Source organism: Grampus griseus (genome assembly GCF_964374135.1).
Source record: "Grampus griseus genome assembly, chromosome: 10".
NCBI lineage: Eukaryota > Metazoa > Chordata > Mammalia > Artiodactyla > Delphinidae > Grampus > Grampus griseus.
The window spans coordinates 51,621,357-51,647,085 of NC_139004.1; the positions used below are offsets into that span (position 1 = coordinate 51,621,357).

A 25,729-nucleotide genomic window follows, 5' to 3' on the forward strand; every position below is an offset into this window, starting at 1 on the left:
AGTTATTGTGCGTCTACCAACAAGCGGGCACACAGCTCTCCACGTGAGCAGCGAGGTCTGGATCATCAATGGGGTTAAGGCCAATGACAGCCAGCAACAGGAGGTGGCCAGGTGCCCAGAGGCCGTGGCGGGGGGGGGGCAGGGGCGGGTGGTGGTGGTGGTGCAGGTGGAGGCAGCCTCACTCTTGCCCACACCATTTCCTTCCTCCTGTTTTCTCTCTGTGGCCAATGCGCCACGTCCATCTCTCTAGGTCACCTTTAATCCTCTCTAGGACACAGCAGGAGACAAAGAAATCCCATCTTGAACTGTCCTTATCATCTTGTGTGCTTTCCCTGCCCTTGAAGCGTCGCAGCTCCTCCAGAGAAGCAAACGCAAGGCTCATGGTCTGGGGATAATCGTTTACATAAAACATCCTTTCCAATAATCCCCGGAACATCCACACTTGACTGCAGCTCTGACCCTTCCCCACTCTGCATCCCCAGTCTCCCGAGCGGGAAAGCCTGTGAGGGACAGAAGGCACCCAGACGACTGGCCACAAGCCCCAGGGGACACGCCCACCTACCTTGGTCAGATCCATTCCAAGTTTGAGCTGAGAAATGAGGTGAAGGATTACACTGCGCTGATCCTCCATGACGCCCACTTCTGTCTCTTCCTGATCTTCAGTGTCACTTTTCTCATCTTCTGACAAAACCAATTCGGGGCCTGAGTTTGGCTAAAACGAGATCATCAGTAAAAATCACCAGCCTGGTCCTGAGAAGCTAGAAGCACAGCACCGAACCCATGTGCTTAGCAAGGGCAGAGAGCCCAAGCCTGCCCAGATAGAGTTTCTCCATAAACTGGTCCTCCCGGCCGTGGGCAGAAGACGATCTTTTTTTTTTTTTTTTTTTGCGGTACGTGGGCCTCTCACTGTTGTGGCCTCTCCCGCTGCGGAGCACAGGCTCCGGACGCGCAGGCCCAGCGGCCATGGCTCACGGGCCCAGCCGCTCCGCGGCATGTGGGATCTTCCCGGACCGGGGCACGAACCCGCGTCCCCTACATCGGCAGGCGGACTCCCAACCACTGCGCCACCAGGGAAGCCCAGAAGACGATCTTTGGGGTGCAGGCCCCACCTTTAAGCACCTGAGGAGCCCTCTCATCTTCCCCTCACCTGTGAGTGAGCCTTCTAGCCTAAGCACCTCCCCTGACAAGAAAGCTTCCTGCCCTCTAAGAAACTAACTATAATATTCAAGTGTGAGTCCCTTCACCTTGGCTATTCCCAAATAATATTCTCCTGTTAACTTGTACAACCCAGAGCACTATAGCTAACGTAAATTTCTCTGTTTATAAGCAAAAGTCAGACACCCCAGAAACTGACATTACCTTATTTATGGGAAAATTTACTCTGAAATTATTTCTATTCCCATTAGTGAATATCACTACAGCAAGTAAAAAAAAAAAAAAAAAAGGCTCAGTGCTGGCATTAATTTATGGAGGGAAACAAAAATGAAAATGTAAAGAAAAAGTCTGAAATTTTATAATAATGCTAAGCTTCAACCTGGCTAACAGACCCTGCACGTTCCTTGATGCAAGTTTTATTCATTCAGTTGCTTGATTCCAGTTTTCCAAATTACAGAGGAAGCAGGCAAGTTAATAAAATATGCAAGGTGGATTGCTGAGCGCATAATTTTCCAATACCTAATTACCAAGAACTCTGGCTACAATTACAGCTGTCCTCACAATTCTGTTGAAAGAAATAATCCTATTCACCATTCTTCATTTATGTATGTTCTCATAGTACTTGTTTCTATGTCAGCAAAAGCACTCTACACAAAACACTACGTAATTGTTTCTAATTGCTGCTGACTGGTAATTACTAATGAACTTAACATACAGAAACACGGGAGCCCAAACATTTTAATATAAAAGGATACAGACTTGCCCAAATATCCAAGCAAAAACTAATCATTTTCAGTCTCATTACAAAGAACCATCTCATCTACTTCCAAAACACAAAAGTTATTTAGCGATCAAGGTGTTTATAATTGTCCTTCCTCACCAACACTCCAGAGGGAATATGGTGCTCTTTCCACTGGGGTAGCATTTTTAAGATTTCAGTTGAAATGGACATTTACCATAGACATACTGCTCAAATTATTCCCAAGGCCATGGGGCTTTCCTCCAGCCACAAGTCAAGTTTCCATCATGTGCCTGGTTCCCTAGACTCATGTCATGTGTGCTATGTGACATCACTGGAAAGGTGCTTTGCTAGATATACTGAAATAACTGAGGGCCCCTGACCCCCACCATGGTCCAGAGAAGACTAACCAGAGGGGGAGTCTGGGGCCATGGGCCACCCTGATTCCACACTGGGAAATTAGAGACAGAGGGACAGGAGCCAGCACTTGCTGTCAATGGCTGGAAGCCGCCTACCTCTCCTCCAGCTTCAGCTCCTGTGCTGCAGTGCCCATGGCAGCCAAGGTCACTGTGGTTACGAGTCTGACGGGCTAAAGCAGGGCCACCGTCCCATATACCTGCCCTCCTGACCTTCCCTGCTCTTTCCCCCTCCTCTGGGTTTCAGGCAAGTTTTAAAGGGTGGCTGTCTCCATTCACTGTGAGTTTGCATTTCCCGTCAGTTGCCACCAAAGCCAGAGAGCTCAGACACACTCCCTTCAATGCCAAGGTGATGGAGCTGCTACTTCCTTCGCAGTAACGTGCTGGGTGGTCACCTATATTAGCAGACATCCCCTCCACCCAGGGCAGCGGGGCAGGAGAGGGCAAGGCCTGGGTGTCTTGTGTGGCAGGAAAAAGGACAATCGAAAGCAAATCACGCTACCATCCTGCACTCAAGGGGGTGGGCACAGCTTTCAAGGTCCTTATACATCTCAACAAGAAAGGGAGCTCCATGGGAAAAGAATCTGAAAAAGAACAGATACATGTATGTGTATAACTGAATCACTTTACACCTGAAATTAACACAACATTGTTAATCAACTATACCCAATATAAAATAAAAATTAAAAACAAAAACCAAAAAAAAAAAAGAGAGAGAGAAAAGGAGCTCCACCTGGAGTGCAATTGTTCCTGCTTGAAATTAGCTGCTCTCACAAAGCACTGATTGTAAACTAAACAAATCAATAGCTCAAGCAAGTTTTATGAAGTGAAGAGTTGTTCTTTCTTCTGAAACTGTGATTTTCCCATCTGCCCACAAGCCAGTGCACCCCTCCCACCCACTGCCACACTCGCAGGGAGATGCTTAACAAACCACAGGGACCAAGCGTCTCCTGCTGTCTGCCTTCCTTGGAAACCAAACGCAGCTGGTCCCTGATTTCCAGGAGCCAAGACGCCTTCTGCAAGCTCCCGCCACATCATACAAAGAACATACATTACTGTGCACACAAACCTCTCCAGCTTGTCCCACTTCAATCAACGTCATGTTTCCTGTGTCTGGTGATGCCGTCAGGGACACTGGCTCCAGCAAGGAGAATTAAGGCTGGTGCACAGGCCTCAGAAGCTGACTCACTCCAGGGCGAATGGCGGCCAGAGCTCCTGGGGACCCTGAAGTCCCGCCAAGGGAGGAAAGGCCACGGGGAGCCTGACACACATCCCCTCACTGGCACAGACCCTTAGCAGACGGTGCCCTAAGCTTAAACAAGGATCCAGCAACATTTCTGTCTCCTGCAGCTTCGGAAAACTTGCAAAAATTCTCTTATCCAACCTTGAGTAAATAATCAGGGTTTAAAAATAAAGCTGGTTTCATTCATCACATTGTCAGTGAACGTCTTAGAGGACACCCCCAATTCCACCCACACTGGAACTCAAGTCCATATGCAGAAGGTGAGACCACCCTCTGGTGTGGGTCCAAAATGGGGGCACGTGGATGGAGGGTAGGGGTTCCCAACAGGGCACATCGGTCTGAAGGAGGTCAACTGGCCGTGTAAACACCAATCTGTGGGCACCCGCAAAGCACCCATGGTTAGCAGGGGCTCTGAGAAATGGAGATTTCGAAGAACCAGGCTTTGATGGAGTTTTAAAGACAGAAAACCTTCCCTTTTAGGGTCAAGGGTTTGCAGATTCTGCTGTTCTGATGTGAAATCCACAACAACGGTAACGGTCAGTGGATCCAAGTCTGCTTTCCACAGTCAGGCCCACATGCTCATCACATCCTCACCCCCCCAGCTCATCAAGTTCTGCTCCTCTCCTGGGTACCCCTGTATGCCCACGCCCTCCTATACCAATGGATTTCTGCTTGTAAAGTGATGACAACCGTCCTGAGGTGATCAAAGGTGGCAGAACGGTCTTTCTCCACCTCAGAAGAAAACTGAAAATAAGAAATGGCTTTTTCTTATTTTCTGAGACAGTTCCTAAGACTGAGACAGTTCCTAAGACTCAAGCAAGAAGAATCTTTAAATATTGCCGTTCCCCAGAGAGCTTTGCAAATGAGCCAGCCCGAACCGTAAAAATGTACCCAAACGTGAAGATAAAATGGAATTAGAATATGTTGTAAAGAGAAGCAGGCTTTGGAAAAAAGAGGTCTTTAATAAAAACAAAAAATTATGACAGTATTGCTTACCACATGAGTACCGCAGGACATGGGGTGTTACAACAATCCAGTGACTCTTGCCTTGTTAGCAAATGGTGGGGGGATGGACAAGCAAAGGTGATGGACAGGAAAAGGCCACCTGGCAGCTGGGGTCCAGGGGCACCCCTGGTAGCTCAGCAGTGACCTGGGCCCTAAAGCAAGGATTCTTAATCTGGGCCCTATGGACACTCGTTAAGATACCTACCCATACCCTTGACATTTCATATACAAATTGTGTGTCTGGGCATTTTACGGAGAGAGGGTCCTGCTCTCCATGGATTCTTAGAAGGGTATCTGTCCAGGGCTGACCTCAGGCCTCGCAAGGTCTGCAGGATCTCAAGGTCTGAAGGGTCATGGAACAGAGATGGGCTCTCAGGGTGGGAAGTGGTTGAATCAAAGACGGTCCCAGCACCTGCAGACGTGCCCCTGCTTTACCACCAACCTCTACTCCTTATCTGATAGGAGGCAGCTCCTCCACGGGCCAAGGACCAAAGCCAGAAGCAACACCGTGACTTGAGTTAGGTTTACGTGGGTCCAGCAGTCTTGTCAAGGGGGACACCGGTGTAGGGGAGACACTGAACATTCTTAGCGTCTCTTCTTTTTCACAAAATTTTAATTCTTCAATACAAATGCAAATTCCAAGCAAGACTGAAATTCCAACCTCTTTTATTCAATACACATACGTGATTTAATTACAGTTGGAGTCAGTTCCAGGAAAAAAACCCCAGGAAACAGACATTTATCTTTAGAGTCCATTCAATTCCCTGTCGGAGGCCTCAGTCCACCCCCACGCTCCCAAATCCACCCCACCCCCCTTTCCCAGGCCTCGCTCCCTATTTTCCCTTCCTCAGACGGTGTACTTCTCTCTTCACAATGATCTCTCCTTCTTTCTTAACTGAGACCTGGCCCTCAGACAGCTGGGGCCAGTATAAGCAGTTGGATCTATTGTACTAACATCCTCTTTAACCTAATGTCTTAAAGGGCTGAACCCTGAGACTCAAGGCATTAGAGAGAGGCCTGGGCATTACCCAGCCTTCCCAAAAGCCTTTTCACTGTTGCGTGGGGAGCAGCTCCACAAAGAGCCCTGAAAACCCAGACATGCAGGTGTGAGGGGTCTCTTCCAGCAAGGATCGGGATGGACTCCTATAGCCATCTTCTGCCAGGTAAGAGGTATTCTTAACTAAACAACGTCTTCAGCAGAAAAACATAATCCACTGAGCTCATGTTAGCCACCACCCTCCTGAAATTCTACCGGACCAAGATACAAAGCCGGCTAGAGAATGAACATTCTCCTCTGGCAGCGAACACACTTCAGCTCAATCATTTTTAAAGCCTGGCATCTCTCCCCGCACGCTGGTACCTTGGCATGGAGGCACGGGTGGGTTGTGCCATCCCAAAGAACCTTGGCATTGAACGCAAGAACCCAACGTAGCCCAGATATTGTCCTTACAGGAAAAGGGGGGAACACAGCCATGTCAAGAAGACTCTCTGGTATTCTGGGGGCCAGCGAAAGGTGGGCAGCGGGGAAGAAGACCCAGAGCATCACTGCCCTCAGATACCCTCAAATGAGAGCAATGTCTGTATCACGGCAGCAGGCAGAAGAGTAACCAGGAAATGACGTGTCCTCTTACGTGACGCGCTTCTCAAGCCCACAACTACACAGAACATGCAATGACATGCAATCGCGGCCACCAGGGCGAGTCTGCTTTTGCTGACCAGGGGATAAAAGTCAAGAGAAGCTGGTCTTCCAGAAAATAAGAGGTTTTAGGAAAAATAGGAACGTGAAACATGGACAGAGCTTAGGGGGTCAGAGAGACCGGGAGGGTGGGTACATGGAGACAGACCAAGGGGACAAAAAAAAGGAAATTCAGTGAATACTGGAAGAAAAGCAAGAGGGTCTGAGTGTCTAAGAGGTACAAGTACCCACGGACCAACAACCAAATCAATTTTTTTTTTGGTTCTAATGATAAATGGTATTACTGTCTCTTTAATTTCTAGTCATTTTTCACCTCAATAGTCACAGTGTATTTAACCAAGTTATCACAACCATGACTCGGTCCTCAGAGCGCATCTTCACATCAGTAACATTTTATCAGGAAATCCTAAGAAGCCCCGCCTGACAGCCCAAGGTCACGAGAACTGGCACAGCTGGATCCGAGGAGCCGGTCCAACTTGGGGCTCAAGTCAGCAAGCATCAGCAGAGCCTGGAGCCCCCAAAGACAGCCAGACGTCCAGCAAATTCCACCAGTAATTTCTGGCCCTCATTCCCCAACAGGAAACGTCTACCCGGTGACTGTCAAGTGCACGGCCCTCCCTACTACGCGCTTGGAACAATTATCTCCTGAGGACAGACACAGACGTGAAGTTTGTCCTCTGAACGTGCAGTGGCTGCTCCTGGGGACCTACTGTTCTCCCCACGCTCGGCACAGGTGGGGTTTCTCCTCCAGAAGAGTCTCTCTAATTCCCCAGAAGTAGGCCATCCTTGCTCGGTGGAAGGGCTCTCGGTCGGAACGGATGGATGCTTGTCTCTGGTCACAAGTCATGCCAGAGGGCTGCCGTCGGCCACACGTCTTCGGATGGTGTCTGGTCCGGCTGACGGCCCTCGGCCCTGATGCAGGGCGGCAGCTGAAGGCTCCTCACATGTACCGTCCTCTCTGTGGAGCCACGTCGAAGCCAGGCCACCGACTGGGCCTCGGAGGCCACCCCCTTAGTTAGGGGACCTCATCTGGCCATTTGGAGGTAGGTACAATGAGGCCACCGTGGCGAGGTGGGGGGGACCTGACGGAGAAGTTGGCTCTTATCCTTGACAGGTTCAAGTACAAGCATGTCCACGCAGCCTGCTGGTCCCAGCTGCCATCTGGGGGGCACTGAGTTGGCTGCCACTGCCATCATAATCCTTCTGCCGCCTCCCAGTGGATGCGCTGGCTTTCTGGCTCTACCCACACATACATACACATTTACCACACTTGGCTCTCACAGACTGCAAGCACAGATGCTCGTCCTGAGCAAAGGGGCCGACCTGCAGAAAGGTTAATTTTAAATCAAAGACATCCTGGAAGGCAGAAGGAAGTTGCTTCTGGGGAGGGGTGTGGGGGGAGGTACATTCGTCATCAGCCAAGGTCATCGGGAACATCACACCAAGAAGGTTTGAAAAGCGTTCCTTTCAAGACACGTGAGGTAAGCATTCAGAGGGAGGAGAATCGCCAGCCCTTTTCCAGCATCCATGCGTCTACTTAAATCATTTTAAACGAAAGCAGAAAAGAAAGGAATTGCGAAGGAGCAAAGGAAACCTCAAGAAAGCACCGCAAAGGAAAAAGGAAGCAGCAGCTGCAAACAAAGAGGGAGGTGATTATTTTGCAGTTGAGGTTCTGGAAGCACATCAGCAGGACCCCTGGCCCTGGCATGTGGGCACCGGGAATCACGGGGAGGGTGCCAGCATGGTGGGTCAAGCAAAGTACTAGCGCCGCATCCAGTGCTTTACGGCCTTTTCTCCATCAGCAGAAGTCCAGCCCATTCCAGCCCAGCCCAGCACTGAATTCACAGCCGGGCCGAGGGCTCAGCAAAGCTCTGCAGGGTGAAGGGGCACGCCCACCACGCCCTAGTCCTGGGTGGCACCAGCAGCACGGGTCACGCTTCCCAACTCACAGGAAGCCCCTGAGGATGGGGATAAAGGTCATGAGAAGGAGAAGAAAGGGGATGCATCACCACAGCTCTGCAAGGCAGCAAAGCGTCCAGGGAGAGCTCTGCGCGGTGGCTGCAGAGAGACGGCCCTGGACATAAATCCTGAATCCGCCACCTTCCACCTGGCAGGCTGTCTCCTCACCTGTGAAGTGGAGATGGTACCACCCACCCCCTGGAGGGCTGCTGAGAGGCCCGGGGAAGTCAGGGCAGGGGAAGTGGGTGCAGAGGGAACACTGAGCAAAAGCCTGCTGCTCTCGTGAGGCTGCAGCATCCTCATGGGCACATGGTGGACCTGCGGCCACGGGGATCTAGAAACCACAGCTGAAGTGCCCACCACCCCTGCTTGCGTTCGTTCCCGTCCCGGCAGCATCCTTCTGGAAGCTGCAGGATGCCGCCCATGCTGTCTCCCAGGCCCTCCTCAGCAATGATGACACCGAGGGTTCTGGGGCTGCAAAGGTCCAGGCCCCCCAAATAGTCCATGGCCCTGACCACAAGGTAGCATCACTTCCTGGACCTGGGGCTGCAGCAGGAAGGGATTCATAGAAATCCATCCTCCAACAAATCTCAGCCTAGAGTCACATGCAGATCCAGGAACCACATGGGACAAATACACAGTAGCCAGGACAGTGAATCGGACAGTGCAGGCCATCCCCTGGCCTCAGGAGACCTGCTGTGGTCTGCAGGGAGTGACAGGACGGGGGTGTCTGCCATCCAAGGCTACCCAGGAAAGGTAGGGAAGAAATTCCCTGAGACCCATCCTAGCCTTCCTGGCCTCTGATAAGAGGAAAAGTGGTGGTTTAAGACATAAAAGGACCCCCCCTCCTACTTGGGGTGGGCTGAAGGGTAAGCAGTCACCAGGCCTGAATGAGTTACCATTGCACCAGCTGCCTCGAACTCAAAGCACCGCGTGAGATACTGAAGACAGAAGGATGCGGTCTTAAGCCACGGTCTCTGCATTCAACCAGCGGGGATCTGTTGGAGGACCTTTCTTTCTCCAGCCCTGGGTGTGACTGGTAAGTTCCCAACTCATCATTCGACACTTAGTTCAATCATGCTTCATGGGAGCAGAGGCGATGCCTCCATCCTAACCAGGAATCCCTAAGCACCCTGTCCGTGCCCAGCTCGGCACTTACCCAACTGTATTTATGCAACTGCCCATCTATCTGCCTTCCCGTCGGAGCAAGACAGTCAGCTCTCTTTTGGTACAGGAACACTGATGATCGGGGCTGGCTGCTTAGGGCTCTGGGTGGATGTGGATTAGAAGCCTCCTCCAGGATCTGGGAGGAAGAATGCCCTGATCCAGCAGCAACACCAGCCGGGAGCTCAGGAGGGGAGAGTGACAGCCATGGCGTTGTCAGCTTACCCACCTCAGAGCTCCGTGATGATGGGAAGCCTGTCTTACTCAGGCTTTCATTTCTAGAATCCCAACACAAAGCCTGGTTTTATAATAGCTGCTCAGTTAAAAAAAAAAATTGTAAGGACTGAATGAATAAAACTAAAGAAAAATTGGGAAAACTGGAGCGTGCAAGACAAAATCCAGATTTAAAATGAGAAGGCCAGCCAGTCACAGAAGACCACACATGACATGATCCCACTTATATGAGATGCCCAGAACAGGCCAATCTACAGGGACAGAAAGTACATTAGTGGCTGGTGGGGGACGGAAGGACGGGGGGATTTGAGGTGACAGCTAAGAGGTAAGGTTCCTTTTGGGGTGATGAAAATATCCTAAAGCTGACCGTAGCGCTGGTGGTACATAGTTGGGAGCATCCTCAAATCCACAGGATGGCACACTCCCAATGGGTGAATTGACATGGCATGTGAATTATATCTCAATAAAATTAAAAACAAATAAATAAATGCACACATGATGCAAAGTCAAACAAGGCCAGAAGGAAGGTGACGTGTGCAGAGCCAGACTCCGGCCTGAGTCTCACCCAGGAGCAGCGCTTAGGGCAGCAGAGAAAGGCGGGGCCGTTCCAACCAGAGTGACGTGACAGGGAGGTGTGGCTCAGGCCAGACTGTATGTGGCTTTGCCCTTAGGACTAGACTCACTCCCTTGGAAAGCCCATGTGATTGATGCCGTGGCTTTAAACCATTTGTACACTGATGGCTTCTAAGTTTATATCTCAAGTTCAGCCTTCTCCCCTGACTTCCAGCTTTGTGTGTCCAACTGTCTATCCACACCCCCTAAGCTATTAGGCAGAACAACGGACTCCCAGACACGCCCACGTCCTAATCCCTGGAACCTGTGAATATGTTACTTTACATGAAAAAGTGGCTTTACAGATGTGATTAAAGACTGGAATCAGGGCGAGTATCCTGGGTTATCCAGATGGATCCAACAGAATCACAGAAATCCCTAAAATTCGAGACTCTTTCCTGGCTGTGGTCAGAAGAGGAGATGTACCCATGGAAACTGGTCAGACATGCAGCATTGCTGGCTTTGAAGATGGAGGAAGGAGCCACAAGCCAAAGAAAGCAGGCAGCCTCTGACAGCTGGAAAAGGCAAGGAAATTGAGTCTCCCCTAGAGCCTCCAAAAGAAACCTCGATTTTAGCTCCATGAGACCTATGTCGGACTTCTGACCTACAGAACTATAATACGATCAGTTTGCACTGTTTTGAACCAACAAGTCTGTGATAATTTGTTACAGCAGCAATAGAAAATTAACACACTACCTAATAGGCATATTAAACATAATATATCCAAAACACACCTTGCAACTCACACCTCCAATACGTGATCCTCTGTCTCAGGAAATGGCAACTTCATTTTTCCAGCCACTTGGCCAAAAGCCTCAGCACCACCCCTGACTCCAGTCTTCCTCACGTTCCACCCACACCACAGCCCCCAGCAAACCCTGCCAGTTGCATCCACAATCCAATTACTCTCACAACCTCCACTCCCTGGCACAGGCCACCATCAGCTCTCACTTATTTACTGCAACAGCTTCCCAGCAAGTCTCCCGCACCCCCTCTATGGCCTCGGTCTCCTCACAGCAACCAGCAGTCATCTTCAGTCATAACGCAATCCTCTAACTCATGCTCAAAACACTCCCCACTTCCTTCAGAATCAAAGTTCTTATTGGGGCCCAGGAGACCCCATGTGATCTCGCCCCACTGCTTCTCTTACCTTCCTTCCCACCGCATCCCTCCCACACCCTCCTCAGGCCCCGCCAGCCACTTTCTGTTCCTAGAACACATGAAGTGCACATCTACCTCAGGGCCTTTACACCTGCTGTTACCACCCTTCTCCCCCTGGATTCCTGCATGGCTTCCTCCCTCCCTTCACTCAGATCTCTACTCAAGTGTCACCTGACCGTCCTCTCCACTTTCTCCATCATGCCCCGCCCCCAGCTGCTCCTTCACTCCTGCACTGATCGTATCATATGCTGATTGATCACCTCTGTCCCCTGGAGAAGGTCAGCTCACGAGAACCAGGCTGTTTTGTTCACTGTTGTGTCTCTATCAACAAAGATAGGACTTGACACTGACATATTCCTTGAATGAGTAAATACACACTTGGCTTTCCCCTTTGGAAGTGAGCAACTACGGACGATCACTAAGAGGCTGAAGAATATAACCCAGGCCCCAAGGAATGGCCTGTTAATTAAGCCACGATGTGACTGTCGCAGGGGTGACGGGCACTGAGAACCATTCTGGAAGCTTCCTGCAGCCACGGTTCAGCGTGAGGGAGAACGGCGTGCACAAACAGACCCATCAGGCTCTGTGTGAGGCACAGGAGAGGAGCACAGACAGTGTAGGACACGGCCTGGGTCCCCCTGGGCCTGCAGCCTCTGTGCAGACAGTGGCTGGTGTGGGCTCCCAGTTGCAGCGTCAACAGTGAGCACCGGAAGAGCCATGGGGGAGCAGCAAGGCGGCGGCAGGCAGTTCAGAAGGAAGAAGCAAGCTCTGGAGGGAGCAAATGGAGCCACAGAGGAGACAGCTCAGGAGATTCAGACGCAGCATCATTCAAGTGGGAAAGAGCCGTTAGCATCTCACCTCGCACACCTCAACGGGCCCCTGCAGCACCCCGCCTTCTCTGTTTCACTCACCATCCTCCTTGTCACCCAGGTTTGAGGCCTGCAGCTTCACAGACGCCTCCCCAGTGCCCCAGCACCCCGACACCCACCCGCTTACACATCCCTTCCCTCTCCCATCTCTGCCATCACACGCTGGGCCTCGGGCACATCTCATAGGATCCGAACACTTCCCAGATTCTCATCTGCTGCAGATCCCTCCTCTTATGCTCTGTTTCATATTGCGCCACTAGAATGTTCTTCCCAAAACATCCACTTCTCTGTTCAAAGTCTTCAAGGCCATCCCACAGCCCAGAGAAAACGATCCACTCACTCAGCCCACCATTTCGGGCTTTCGTCCCCCAGACCCCTGTTGTCACATCCCCTCCTGCTATTCACCTAATCCTCCTGCAGCCTAGAATTACCCTGCCCAGAGTGGTAGCCACCAGCCACAAGTAGCTATTTAAATTAATTAAAATGAAATACAATTTAACCAGCCACACTGTAAGTACTTAGCAGCCACAGGTGGCTGGTGGCTACCATATTGGTCAGTTGGCAAAGAAAATATTTTCATCATTGCACATGTTCTACACTTTATTTTATTTTAATATTTATTTATGCGGTTGCACTGGGTCTTAGTTGCGGCTTGTGGGCTCCTTAGTTGCGGCTCACAGGCTGCTTAGTTGCAGCACGCGAACTCTTAGTTGCAGCATGCGTGTGGGATCTAGTTTCCTGACCAGGGATGGAACCCAGGTCCCCTGCGTTGGGAGCGTGGAGTCTTAACCACTGCGCCACCAGGGAAGTCCCAAGTTCTACACTTTAAATGTCCCCCCAACTCATTTCCATGCCTCCCACCATTTGTGATTTCTCTGCAGAAAGAGCACCCATGCCCTGATGCAGGCTCTGATGATCCCGGGGCAAAGGGAATCCGTCCCTCCTCTAACACCCCACATGGAAGCCTTGCCAGGGTCGCTCACAGGTTACTGCCTTGCCTATCTTTTCCTGACATTTTGGCAATAAAAAGCTCAGTGAGAACAGATCATTTTAAAACTCTAAAATTCCTACTGAACCACAGATGAACCATTTTACAAGCACCTTCACCGAAGAAACAAAAAGACGACAGAATGATATATCGGGGGGGGGGTCCCCCTGTGATTTGCTTCTTTTGTAACCATGGATGCGCATCGAGAACAGAATTCTGGCTTTCTATATCCACAGTTGTTAATGATTTATGTTTTGTGCTGGGTGATAGATTTCTTCTGATTCTGCAGATGGTGAATGCCTCTATTCAGAAAATAAACACAAGGAGACTAAAGTCGATGGTACCCCCTTAGTGGTCCTTTCAGAGTCTACACTTGATGCCGCTAATTGCTAGACCACCTTGCTTCTTCCACACATTATGCAGTCATGGGCTCATACTTAGAGGCAGGCACAGGGAAAAAGGATGCAAAGCAATGAGGGGATGCAGAATGGAGCAGGGAGAAGCTCGGGATCAGGCCTAACACATGGTCCCGAACCTGCAGCCTCAGCATCGCTGGGAACTTGACAGAAATGCAAAGTCTGGGCCCCATCCCAGACTTCCTGACCTGTGTTACGTTTGTGGGGACGGGGGCCCAGACCTGTGTTATGTTTGTGTTTTGATGTTTATTTTTGAATCGAAATAGAATTTATATGTGGTACAATGTACAGGCCTTAGTGCGTAGTTCCATGAGTTATGACAAATCACTTTATATTCAATTACTATTTTTTTTCTAACACCTTAACTATTTTTAAGTGTACAGTTCAGCAGTATCAACTCTATTCACATTGCCGGGCAACAGATTCCTGGAACTTTTTCATCTTGCAGAACTGAAACTCTACGCCCACTGTAGGCTTCCAGCCCACCTCCTCCCCTCCCCCTGGAGAACCCCAGTGTTACCAAGCCCCCCAGGTGTTTGGGATGCATGCCAGCACTTGAGAAACCGCTGCTCTAATGATCCCAGGCCATAGGGGCTCCGGAGAGCAGCCCAGAAAAGCAGCAGGCGTGTTAAGAGGCCTGGCACCCAGGAAAGATGTAGCAGAAAATGTGTCACTGGCCTCTTCTGATTCCCCAAACCCAATCCTGAGTGCCCAGTGTGGACATGGGAGTCAAACATGGACAAATGGACAACTTCCATCAAAATCTTGTGTAGGCATAAGTTGAAAAAGGAAATTGTATTTCTCAACATTAGACCAGGCTCTGGAAATTTCACTTGATGGCCCAAAAACAGGATCAGAAAGCTATAAACTTTTTTTTGTTTTTATTTATTTTTTTGGGGGGGGGTCTACATTGGGTCTTCATTGCTACGCGTGGTCTTTCTCTAGTTGCAGCAAGCGGGGGCTACTCTTCATTGCCGTGCGCGGGCTTCTCACTGTGGTGGCTTTCTTGTTGCGCAGTGTAGGCTCTAGGTGTGCGGGCTTCAGTAGTTGTGGCATGCAGGCTCAGTAGTTGTGGCTCACGGGCTCTAAAGCGCAGGCTCAGTAGTTGTGGCGCACGAGCTTAGTTGCTCCATGGCATGTGGGATCTTCCCAGACCACGGCTCGAACCCACGTCCCCTGCATTGGCAGGCGGATTCTCAACCACTGCGCCACCAGGGAAGCCACACAGAATAGTTTTGATTTACAAGTCATTAGAAGCAAGAGGTATTTACTGCTCTTTGCAGACAAAAAGGGATTGCATCATGAATAATGGAAAACTGTTCTGTAGATAACGCTCTGTCCAGGCCACCAGGGACATCATTCACAGGGGACTCCTGTGTGCCAGGCACATATCAATACACACACAGACGCATCCCAGCCTTCAAGGACCAAAATCAGGGAAATCTATGCCATTTCACTTCAAGGGGTAGAGTTTCTGGATTACTATCCCCTTTGGGAATTTCTGACTCTCAGAAGATCCAATGATTTAGTACCACAAGAAGATCAAAAGCTAGGAATTTTAGAAACAACCCCAAGCTTGGACAATTTTAGATTCTTCACTTCTCTTAAAAACTCTCTGGTATTTGTCTATCATGTCTTGATTTCAGTAAAAACTAACAAACTTAGGGAAAAGCATCTCAGAGAAAACAGGCTCTATCTAGTGTCTTGTAGAAAAAAGAAATAAACCAGAAAGAAAACCACCACAGCTCTTAATTCTACAATGAGGAAGCACCAATAAGGCTCCATTAAACCTACAATCTCTAAATCCCACTCAGTACATTTTGGCTCAAATAGCTGGCATTTTCTCTGCTTTTTAATTTGCATCATGTGCAACCATTTTTCTAGCCACTGTGATAGCGGATATTAAAAGAAGTTTTCCCTGTACTTTTATTCAAGTGGGAATTGATACTCGGGATCTAAGAGGGTAATTGCAGCAATTTTTTTTTCATATTATTCACGGCCATAAAATCCAGATGAGGCTTACTATGCCTTCTACGTTAAAAACCATCACAGTATCATACTCTGCTTTGCCCCACTCTCAAATGCTTTATTCAATGAAAACGTCAAGGGGAAATGTGTGAGACAGCTGTAATCATCCCAGGGTAATGAAAACACTGTGTAGTGAGCACTATTAATGATCAGACCTGTGGGTTTAAAACCATATTTCGAAAAGATACATGCACCCCAATGTTCACAGCAACACTATTTACAACAGCCAAGACATGGAAACAACCTAAACGTCCACTGACAGATGAATGGATAAAGAAGATGTGGTAGAACACTACTAGTGGAACACTACTCAAACATAAAAAAGAATGAAATAATGTCATTTGCAGCAACAGGGATGGACCCAGAGATGATCATACTAAGTGAAGTAAGTCCGACACAGAAAGACAAATATCTATGATATCACTTATATGTGGAATCTAAAATATGACATAAATGAACTTATCTATGAAACAGACTCACAGACATAGAGAACAGACTTGTGGTTGCCAAGGGGGAGGAGGGTGGGAGAGGGAAGGATTGGGAGTTTGGGATTAGCAGATGCAAACTACTATATTGATATACAGGATGGATAAACAACAAGGTCCTACTGTACAGCACAGGGAACTATATTCAACATCCTATGCTAAATCGTAATGGAAAAGAATATGAAAAAGAATATATATATGTATAACTGAATCACTTTGCTGTACAGCAGAAATTAACATTGTAAATCAACCATACTTCAATAAAATATATATTTTTTTAACTGTGGGATTATCATATGTAGCACAAAAAGAGCACAGTAAATTTTAAGGTATGAATGTCTCAGGTAGGACCCACATTCTTTTAAATATTAAATTGTCTCTTCCTTTTCTAGATCATTCTGATGCACAGCATTTCCATGTCTCCAGTATAACACAGTCCTGCAATGACTCTCAGAGCCAGGCTTTCTGTCACCTGGCTAGACATTTGAAAAATGCTCTGTTCCTGAACGATAAATCTTCATCCCATTCATAAAGGGTGATGATGAAACACAGCCCTCTTGTGAGTTTGAAAATACCCCATGGTAGGTGATATTTAACTGAATATTTTACCATGCTATAATCCAATGTCTTTAAAACTAAAAAACAATTTAACTTCTGACATTAAGTACTTCATTTTTGAGAAATAAAACTATTGGGGTTTTTTTTTTCAACTTGATAAATATCCTGCTTAAAACTGCCTTAAAACCCAGCAACATTAGATCCTGGATGGAGACAGTGTCCAAACCAGAACCACCAGAGAATGAGTCACTACACAGTTTGACATCTGCCTGAGGGAGAAGCTGAGGGCAGGAGAGCCAATGCTCTCAGTGAGAGGATGCTTGATTCGTGCCGATGATGTTTCCAGGAGGGATGGGTGTACATATCAGCTCCTGTACGTTCCCACAGTGTGATACCTCCCTATAAAACAGCCACCACAAACACAGCAACACCGTGGCTCATCTCAGTGGGCAGCCCTAGACAGCAACACACAAAATTCATTTGAAAGGATGTAAGTAAGGGGAATCTGACTCAAACCAATTCAAGCGAAGGGCTCCTTCCTGGGGAAAGTACACCCAAAAAGAGGACAAAATATTTTCCTTATACTATGAAGGACTAATTGGCTTAATATAAAAAGAATTCTTATAAAACATTAATTAGAAAGTCCAACTGAATGGGAAGATGTGCAAAGGCTGTGAACAAGACACTGAAAACAAGAGAAATACAAAGAGCTAATAAATACGTGAAGCATATTCTCAACTTCATTCATAATCATAAAAATAGAAATGAAACAAGATACCATTTTTCTTCTTAAAAAGCACTGGTAAGAAAATAGGACCTTGGGCTTCCCTGGTGGCGCAGTGGTTGAGGGTCCGCCTGCCGATGCAGGGGACACGGGTTCGTGCCCCGGTCTGGGAGGATCCCACATGCCGCGGAGCGGCTGGGCCCGTGAGCCATGGACACTGAGCCTGCGCGTCCAGAGCCTGTGGAGGCCACGGCAGTGAGAGGCCCGCGTACAGCAAAAAAAAAAAAAAAAAAAAAAAAAAGAAAAGAAAATAGGACCTTGATATTCATTCTTAATGGCAAAAGAACAGGAAACAGCAGCCCTCACACATTGCTGAGAGTATAAATTTGGCTCAATCTCGGAGGGCAATTTGGTAATACTTTGCAAAATTTTAAATTCCCACGTACGTTGCCTGAATTCCACTGATAGACAGTTTCCCTGTATAAGACATATGTGCATTAGTATGCCAAATATATGTCGAGCACTACCTGTAAAAGAAAACTGGACTATCTACAAGTCTCTCATGGAGACTGGTTAAATAAATTACGGTACATGATTCCACGAGTTATGATACACCCAGAGTTGAATGCTTTGTGGCTGTTAAAAGGAATGCAAACAATATACCTAAAGTCTATTGTAAATTAAAGAGCCACATTATCTATAGTGTGATACCACTGTTGTAAAAACTGTTTAAAGTATATATGTTTGCTATGCAAACAGACTCCCCAGAAGAGATACAGTAGCTCCCTGTAGGAGGTATGTTGGAAGGAAGAAAGAGTGGACTTTTACTTCTGACTTCCTATAAGTCCTATGCTGTGTTTACGCGACAATTACTCTGCAAAAATTTTTCAGGTCCTCCTCCTCCCGGTGCCAAGATCTGAACTGTGTGAACTGTCAGAGACGACCTCATGGGTCACGTCTGGCTTAATACTGAGGCTCTCGGGGGCAGCAGAGGGGATGGAGGGGTGAGGAGCAGCAGCAGGCTGGGAAAAGTCAGCTTGGCAAAGTTTCACTCTGGACAAAAGGCACAGCCAGTTACTTTCCTCCCGACAACACATCCAGCTGAGCTGACTGCTTTCCTCCAAGGGAGCAATGGAACCACTGGCTCTCTTTCAAGTCAGAGGTCCATCCCACTTTTATTTTCATGGTTTATCTAACGTCTTTGTGATTGCCAACCAACTCACTTGCTATGTAGGCTGAATAACAGCCCAAAGATGTGTGGTCCTAATCCCCAGGACGGTGACTGGGTTAGGCTATATGGCAATGGGGAATTCAGGGTGCTAATCAGCTTAAAGTAGGGAGACTGTCCTAGATTATCTGGGTGGGCCCAGTGTAACCACAAGGATCCTTAAAAGTGGAAGAGGAAGGCAGAAGAGAGAAATCACAGGGAGACAGGACTATGGAAGCAGAGTCAAAGAGATGCAAGGTTCCTAGCCCTGAAGATGGAGGAAGGGGCCACAAGCCAAGGAATGCAGGCAGCCGCCAGAAGCTGGAAAAGCCAAGGAAATGGATTCACCCCAGAGCCTCCAGAAAGGAATGCCGTTCTGCTGACACCTGGACTTTAGCCCACTGAGATCTGCGTAACACTTCTAATCTACAGAACTATAAGAGGATAAATTTGTGTCTTTTAGGCTAAGTTTGTGGCCATTTGTTACAGCAGCAACAGGAAACTAATACAACCTACCTGATATTTCCTTTATGTCTCTACACTCCAGACTTCCTCTTGTGGGCAAAGCTGGGGTGTGCTGTGAAAATCAACCCACGTGGGCAGCCTGCCTTAGAGATGCCCACTGGATTGGGCCCACCCTGCCAGCTGGCTGGGTGATTTTAGGACTTCCTCAGAGAGAAGCCAGGCAAGACACCTACCTTGCAACAAAACTGCCTTGATAATGCTTAAATCAGCTCTACCTGGAGAAGCCCAGTTTGAGTAAGTTATTAATGGAAGCCCTTTGTGAATCAGGCCCCAGCGTATAAATATATACATTTGTCATCATTTACACCCAGAATACTCTTTTGGAAGACTACATAAGAGAAATGAATCTCGCGTGAGGAACCCAGAAGAGCTTAACAACAAATACTCATAGGGCTTCCTCAACCAACTTCCTATCTACAGACTGGGGTAAGAGAGGCAGGTCAAAGACAATTTGAATAAGACTCTGACTACTGTGTACCTACTATATGCCAGGCACCGAGATGAACACTGACAATACACCGTCTCATCGAGTTCTCATCACATTTCCATCAGGAAATTACTACGATCATTACCATTGATAATTCGCATGCCCACGTTCTCACAGACAGTAAGTCCAAGAGCTGGGGTCCAACCAACTCTGTGAGCCTCCACAGCTGGAACCCTAGAGACATCATGCTAACCCCCGCATCGAGGGACAACTTACACTGACATCTACTCTAGACCAGATCCAAGAGAAGAAAGAGAATCAGCTTCATTCCTATGATCTAGAAATGCAATCATTTAACCTCACCTCTCCAAAATACCCCTGTAGCTTTGAAACACCTTTTTACTCATCTCAAGAGCCAAACTACCTGAAAGAGGATCTCTCACTGTCTTTGTTATTGTTTTGTATCTTATGTTCTACTGATTGCTTCTGTAAGGAATCTGTGTTCTAAAAAAATATAAACAAAAAGCTTGCTTTTGTGAGGTGGGCACTCTGATGCTTATAAAGGTCTTCTGTTGAGGTTCAGGAAGGAATTGTTATGACATCTGTCCCCACTTTTCTACTCACCTAGTGAAGAACCACTGATCTCACAGAGCAGCATCTAAAACAGAAAGGTGTTTCCTCATTCTGGGAATTTCTATGTAAGATCCCATTCTAAATAAGGTTTTTAGCTCTAAAAATGCATCATAATGAAATTAAAAGGCACGTAAACATAAAAATAGTCCCTTTCTCTTGCTTGCATTTCTTTTCTCACTTCAGTGCAGGAAATTGGTTTCAGTCACTATAAGAAAACCTCATACTCCCCAAAGGAGTTGTTTTCTCCCCAAATTACATTTTTTTTTTTTTAAGACAGAACTACAAACTGGCCCTGCATTTTAGTACACAAGCCATTGAAAAGAAGATATTTGGGATCTGAAACACATTTTCCAAAGAAGAATGTCATTCATGGTGTAGGTGCATTTCCAGAGTAACCCACAAAGCTCTTTCAAACTCAGAATGTGGATTAAATACTATACATTTGCTGTAGGAAGATCTGATACTCTTGCAGTATTACTTTAACTATAAAACAATCAAGTTCTATACATTTCTTATTCTTTTTCAAGGAAAGCAATTCTGATGAGATCAAGGAAAATGTGAAGAGAGATTTGGGGCATTCTGAAGGACATTTCCATGGATTTAAGGACTGATACACTGTTCTCAGTTAGGTTTAATTTCATTTCCAAAAAAGTTATGGTTTCCTTTTCCTCCAAATGGCTGTATTTCTGCCCATCTTCTTATACTTATTTGTGATGAGGTCATTTGCCGGGATTACTGTAGCTAATAAAGGGAGCCACAAATGACACAGGACAGTCCGATGTCTCATTAGCTGGCTGCAGATGGTGAATGGCAGAGAAAAGGGACCTGGGGATTTGGGGAAGCGATGGCTATGAGTTGTCCTCAGAGGAGAAAGAAGACGGTCGTGACAGGGTGTCACATGACACTTGACTGCACCTGCCACCTCACAAAGCCTACCTGCTTGGCCCCTGCTGCTCTAATATCTGCAGGGGCAAGGAGAGCTTTGGTGCTGGGGTGACTGGGGACAGGATGGACAGCCAGACAGCTGTTGGTAAGGTAAGTTCAAGTATCAGAGGGGCGGTTGTTTGAGTCCTATATCCAGAGGGGGTAAAATCTTTATCAGAACTTAGACAATTTCATTCACACATACACATACCATCTCCATTCTGCTGAGCTGCTCATCTATCACCATTACCAAAAAATTTTAAATTTACAATTATAATATAGCACAGAGGCAGCCCCTGCACCGCACCCCATAATCCATCTACAAAACTCAATCCACATTGCAAAAGGGATCCAAGAACTCATTGATTAATTCAGGCAGAGCCCGAAGTATATGTGAGAAAAGATTTTCCTCTTTTCTTCCATAACATTCTTTCCCCAAGGTCATAAATCTCTGAGCATCGACTTCACATCTCTGGAAAGTGAACGGCATCTGAGACAGCATATAAATCACCTCGAGAAGAGTTATTCATTGTGGGCAAATAAAAATGTAAGCCGGGCAGATGGTGAAGAGCTCGTTTCTACTGGTAGCATCCCATGGGGCGAGGCAGGCTAGGGGGAAAGCAGACAGAGTTGTGAAATTTGGGGCCACAGGGATAGGAAGAAAATAAATACCCAAAACAACAGGACACTAAAAATTATCCTACCACGTGGCTACAATCTCTTCAACTCTTCGCCAATGCTTCAGATCTGACTTTCTCCCTCTATGGCCAAAGAACTGATATCAGGGCAAAGAGAAGAGGACTCAGGATAGGGGGTTGGGGGGAGGGAAAACCCATACTAAACACTGCAGTGCTTTAAGCCCTCTTCATTCACCAGTTTCAAAGTGCTTAATCCTTCGGGGACTGCGGAGGGATAGAAGAGATTATACCACCTGGTGCTGATTTTTTTTCATATGGCTCCAGCTCACAACTGGCAAATCCAAGATGGCTGTGTCCCCAACACTCTGGTGGGTGTTTATGTCACAAAGCCACAGTGGCCTGGGGAGAGGGGAGGAAAGGGAGGCAACACGGTGACCACCCCCAAGGCTCCCCGAAGACTGGCTTGTTCTAGGGTTGAACCCACTGGAAGCCCCAGACACACCCTACTGGCCCCTGAGCAGGTGTGATTGGGGACCTATGCCTATACTCCACCTCGCTCTTATAAAAGCAACACCAGCCAAGAAAACAAAACTTTATTATCACCCACAAAAAGGGATACAGAAAAAGGAAAAGGAATGAAGGGAAGAAAAAGTCGTTGAAAAAAGTAGCAAAAATTGAAATGAATCCCCCAAAGCTGCACAGGAAATGACACCGTTGTGCCTCTGAGAGCTCATTAATGTGGTCAGAAACCAAGTTCAAGAAGCCCTTGAAAAATGCACACAGAGCTTACGTTTGTGTGTGATGGCTATGTTTGCTGTCCATTTGTTAAGAAGAGAAGAGGGCAGAAAAACGCTCTTTTTGACAGATAGGAGCTCTCAGCCATGGGAAGAGAGATTGTTCTCAGCAATCACAGCCTGTGAGAACACCGCAGAAATATGTCTCCAAATGCCATGATGCCAGATGCCACAGACGGTCGTCTTAACTACCACGGCCTGCAGCCACAGACAACCAGCACCTCCATGGTGCTGGCAAATTAACCTGGAAACATCACTTGGCTAAAAACCATTTCTCCTGCTTCTAATCTCAAGTTATAAAAAAATAACTATTGTGAAAAATGCACAGAGTTAATAAGCTGAGTATCTTAGCTCAGGCTAACAAAATACCATAGACTGGGTGGTTTAAACAACAGGAGTTTATTTCCTCACAGTTCTAGAGGCTGGAAGTCCTGGATCAGGGGGCTAGCATGGCTGGGTTCTGGTGAGAGCTCTCTTCCTGGTTTGCAGATGGCTGCCTTCTGCTGTGTCCTCACAGGGTGGAAGTGAGAGAGAGATCTCTCTCCCTCTTCCTTCCAAGGCTACAGTCTTATTGGATTAGGGCCCCACCCTTAAGACCTCATTTAACCTTAATTGCCTCCTAAAGACCCTAACTCTCAGATACAGTCCTATTAGGGGTTAGGGCTTCAACATATGAATTTGCAGGGAGGTGAGTGTATAATTCATCTCATAGTACTGAGCTATGAAAATCTGCTAAACTAAGGAGTTCTCCATTCCATGTCCATCACATAGTAGCGCAATGAATGTTTGATGAATGAACAAATAACTGAGAAGATGAATAATTACTATCTTACTATACTGGGAACACAGAGCATACTTATGAGAGAGCAGTCTATTTTCAAGCACAAGCAACAACCTGGATCCTTCTGATTTCTAAGTGTCGAGGATCTGGTAGCCAGGAGGTGTCTCTTCTACATTTGCACAGTGGATGGACAGTTTTCTCTCCAAACCAACAGCCAGAAGAGGAGAAGAAAAAACCCAGATGATTAAAAGACACTCCCCATTCCATAATGACAGAACCTAAATGGAATGCCCTCTGTGGATCTTCTGAAAAGGTTATAATAAGAGTTCCACACATCACCACCACCACCACCTAGTACCTGTTGGATAGGTCGAGGCCAACGACCAGAAATGGACTAATTAGTAACAAAGCCATCTGACTAGGGAGGTCCAGGACACTGGCCATCAATGAATCACTTGTCACAGCAGCATACATAACTCACCTGCCACTCAACAGGTTAGACTTACCCCTAGGAAAGAGAGAGGGACAGAGATGAAGACGGGGAGAAGGATGCCCTCAGGCTATGAACAGTACAGATGGACTTTATCATTCACGTCCATTCATTCATCACATATTTACAGAGTGTCTACTATGCCCACGGTGCTTTCCTAAATATTTTGGAGTCTTCAATGAGGGATCAGAGAGAGGTCTACACTCAAAAAAGTTGGTCTATGAGATCAAACAGTCGGGCTAGAAAAGCCTTTTTTTTCCTGGGTTGGGATCTGGGAATCTGTAATTCTTTTGAATTTTTATTGGAGTATAGTTGATTTACAATGTTGTGCTACTTTCTGCTGTACAGCAAAGTGAATCAGTTATACATATAAACATACCTACTCTTTTTTAGATTCTTTTCCCACATAGGTCTTTACAGAGTATTGGGTAGAGTTCCCTGTACTATACAGTAGGTTCTTCATAGTTACCTATCTTAGATACAGTAGTGTGTATGTGTCAATCCCAATCTCCCAATTTATCCCTCCCCACTAGAAAAGTCCTATGGAAACTGAAGATGAGCACTGCAGGAAGAAAACTTGCTTGGGGCAGGTATGGGGGTCCAGCCACACTCTCTGTTACTCCCCAAGGCTAATGGGGACCCAATGTGGGTCCCCCCAGGACTCGAGATCCCTGTGATTTAGCACCCTCCTCCAAAGCCATGGAGGGTGACTGTGGTAACTCTAAAGCAGTCATGGAAACCCAGTCGCTGGGTCTTGGGGGGATCTAGTTCTGGTTATGAGATAACAAGAAAAGTGCGCCGGGGACCTCCTTTCCCACACAGAGCGTCTTGGGAAGAGCTCTCATCTCGTCCCACGTTCTAAAAGAATGTTGTGAGCAGGTGATGCTTGGGACTGTAGCTGGCATGCTGCCACCATGACAAGCATGGGGATGAAAAGCCAACAGCAAGAAGAATGGAAGAAACCATTTTTTTTTTTTAAGAGAGAAGTGATCGATTTTTTGTGTGATAAAAAGCACATGAGATCTACCCTCTTAACAAATGTGGAAGTGCGTAGAACAGTAGTGTTAGCTACACGCAGATGGCTGCACAGAAGACCGCCAGAACCCTTCATCTTGCACAACTGAAACTCTCCACTCACTGGATAGCAACTCCCCATCCCCTCCCCACTGCCCCGGCCACCACCATTCTACTTCCTGTTTCTATCAGTTTGACAACTTTAGATACTTCCTGTAAGTGGAATCATGCAGTATTTGTCCTTCTATGACTGGCTTATTTCACTTATTATAATGTTTCTAAAGGTCCATTCCTTTTTTAAGGCTGAATAACAATCTATCATATCATCCATACACCATATTTTCTTCATTCATTCATCCATTTAGGTTGTTTCCACCTCTTGGCTACGAGGAACAAAGCTGCAATGAGCCCTGGGGTGCAAATATCTCAAGAACCTTATTTCAATTCTTTTGGATAAATACACACAAGTGGAACTGCTGGATCATATGGTAGTCCTAGTTTTAATTTTTTTCAGGAACTGCATACCATTTTCCAGGAGCCTGTATCTTCGAGGCCATCGGGAGTGGTTGCAACAAACCCACGGCCACTCACTGGCAGAAGTCTTACTGTGTGAGAAAATTAAATGTAGTTATTGCTTGAGCTTCTAACGGTTGGGTTCTCTGTTATTTGCAGATGAAAGAATCCTCCTAGGCACAGGAGATGGTGTGGTATATACAGAAGGGCACTGGCTGGGGAGAAAGGAAGTCTAGATGTCCATCCTGCCTTTACCACTGGCCAGTTCTGTGACTCTTGGCAAGTCAGTCAGTCACTCCAGTTTGGGGAGTGGCCACTGGACCCCTAAAGA

The 25,729-nt window shown here is 47.2% G+C and overlaps 1 protein-coding gene across 2 annotated transcripts in view; it reads right to left on the minus strand.

The window, feature by feature from the left end:
* Positions 1 to 25,729, minus strand: part of OSBPL10 (oxysterol binding protein like 10) — a gene marked incomplete at its 5' end in the record, with an annotated part of 284,829 nt that overhangs the window by 33,526 nt on the left and 225,574 nt on the right. For both annotated transcript variants that reach the window (XM_082663642.1, XM_082663643.1), the window contains one exon: positions 563 to 712. In XM_082663642.1, the coding sequence (XP_082519768.1) occupies positions 563 to 712 (150 nt within the window). The remainder of the gene's footprint in view (positions 1 to 562; positions 713 to 25,729) is intronic.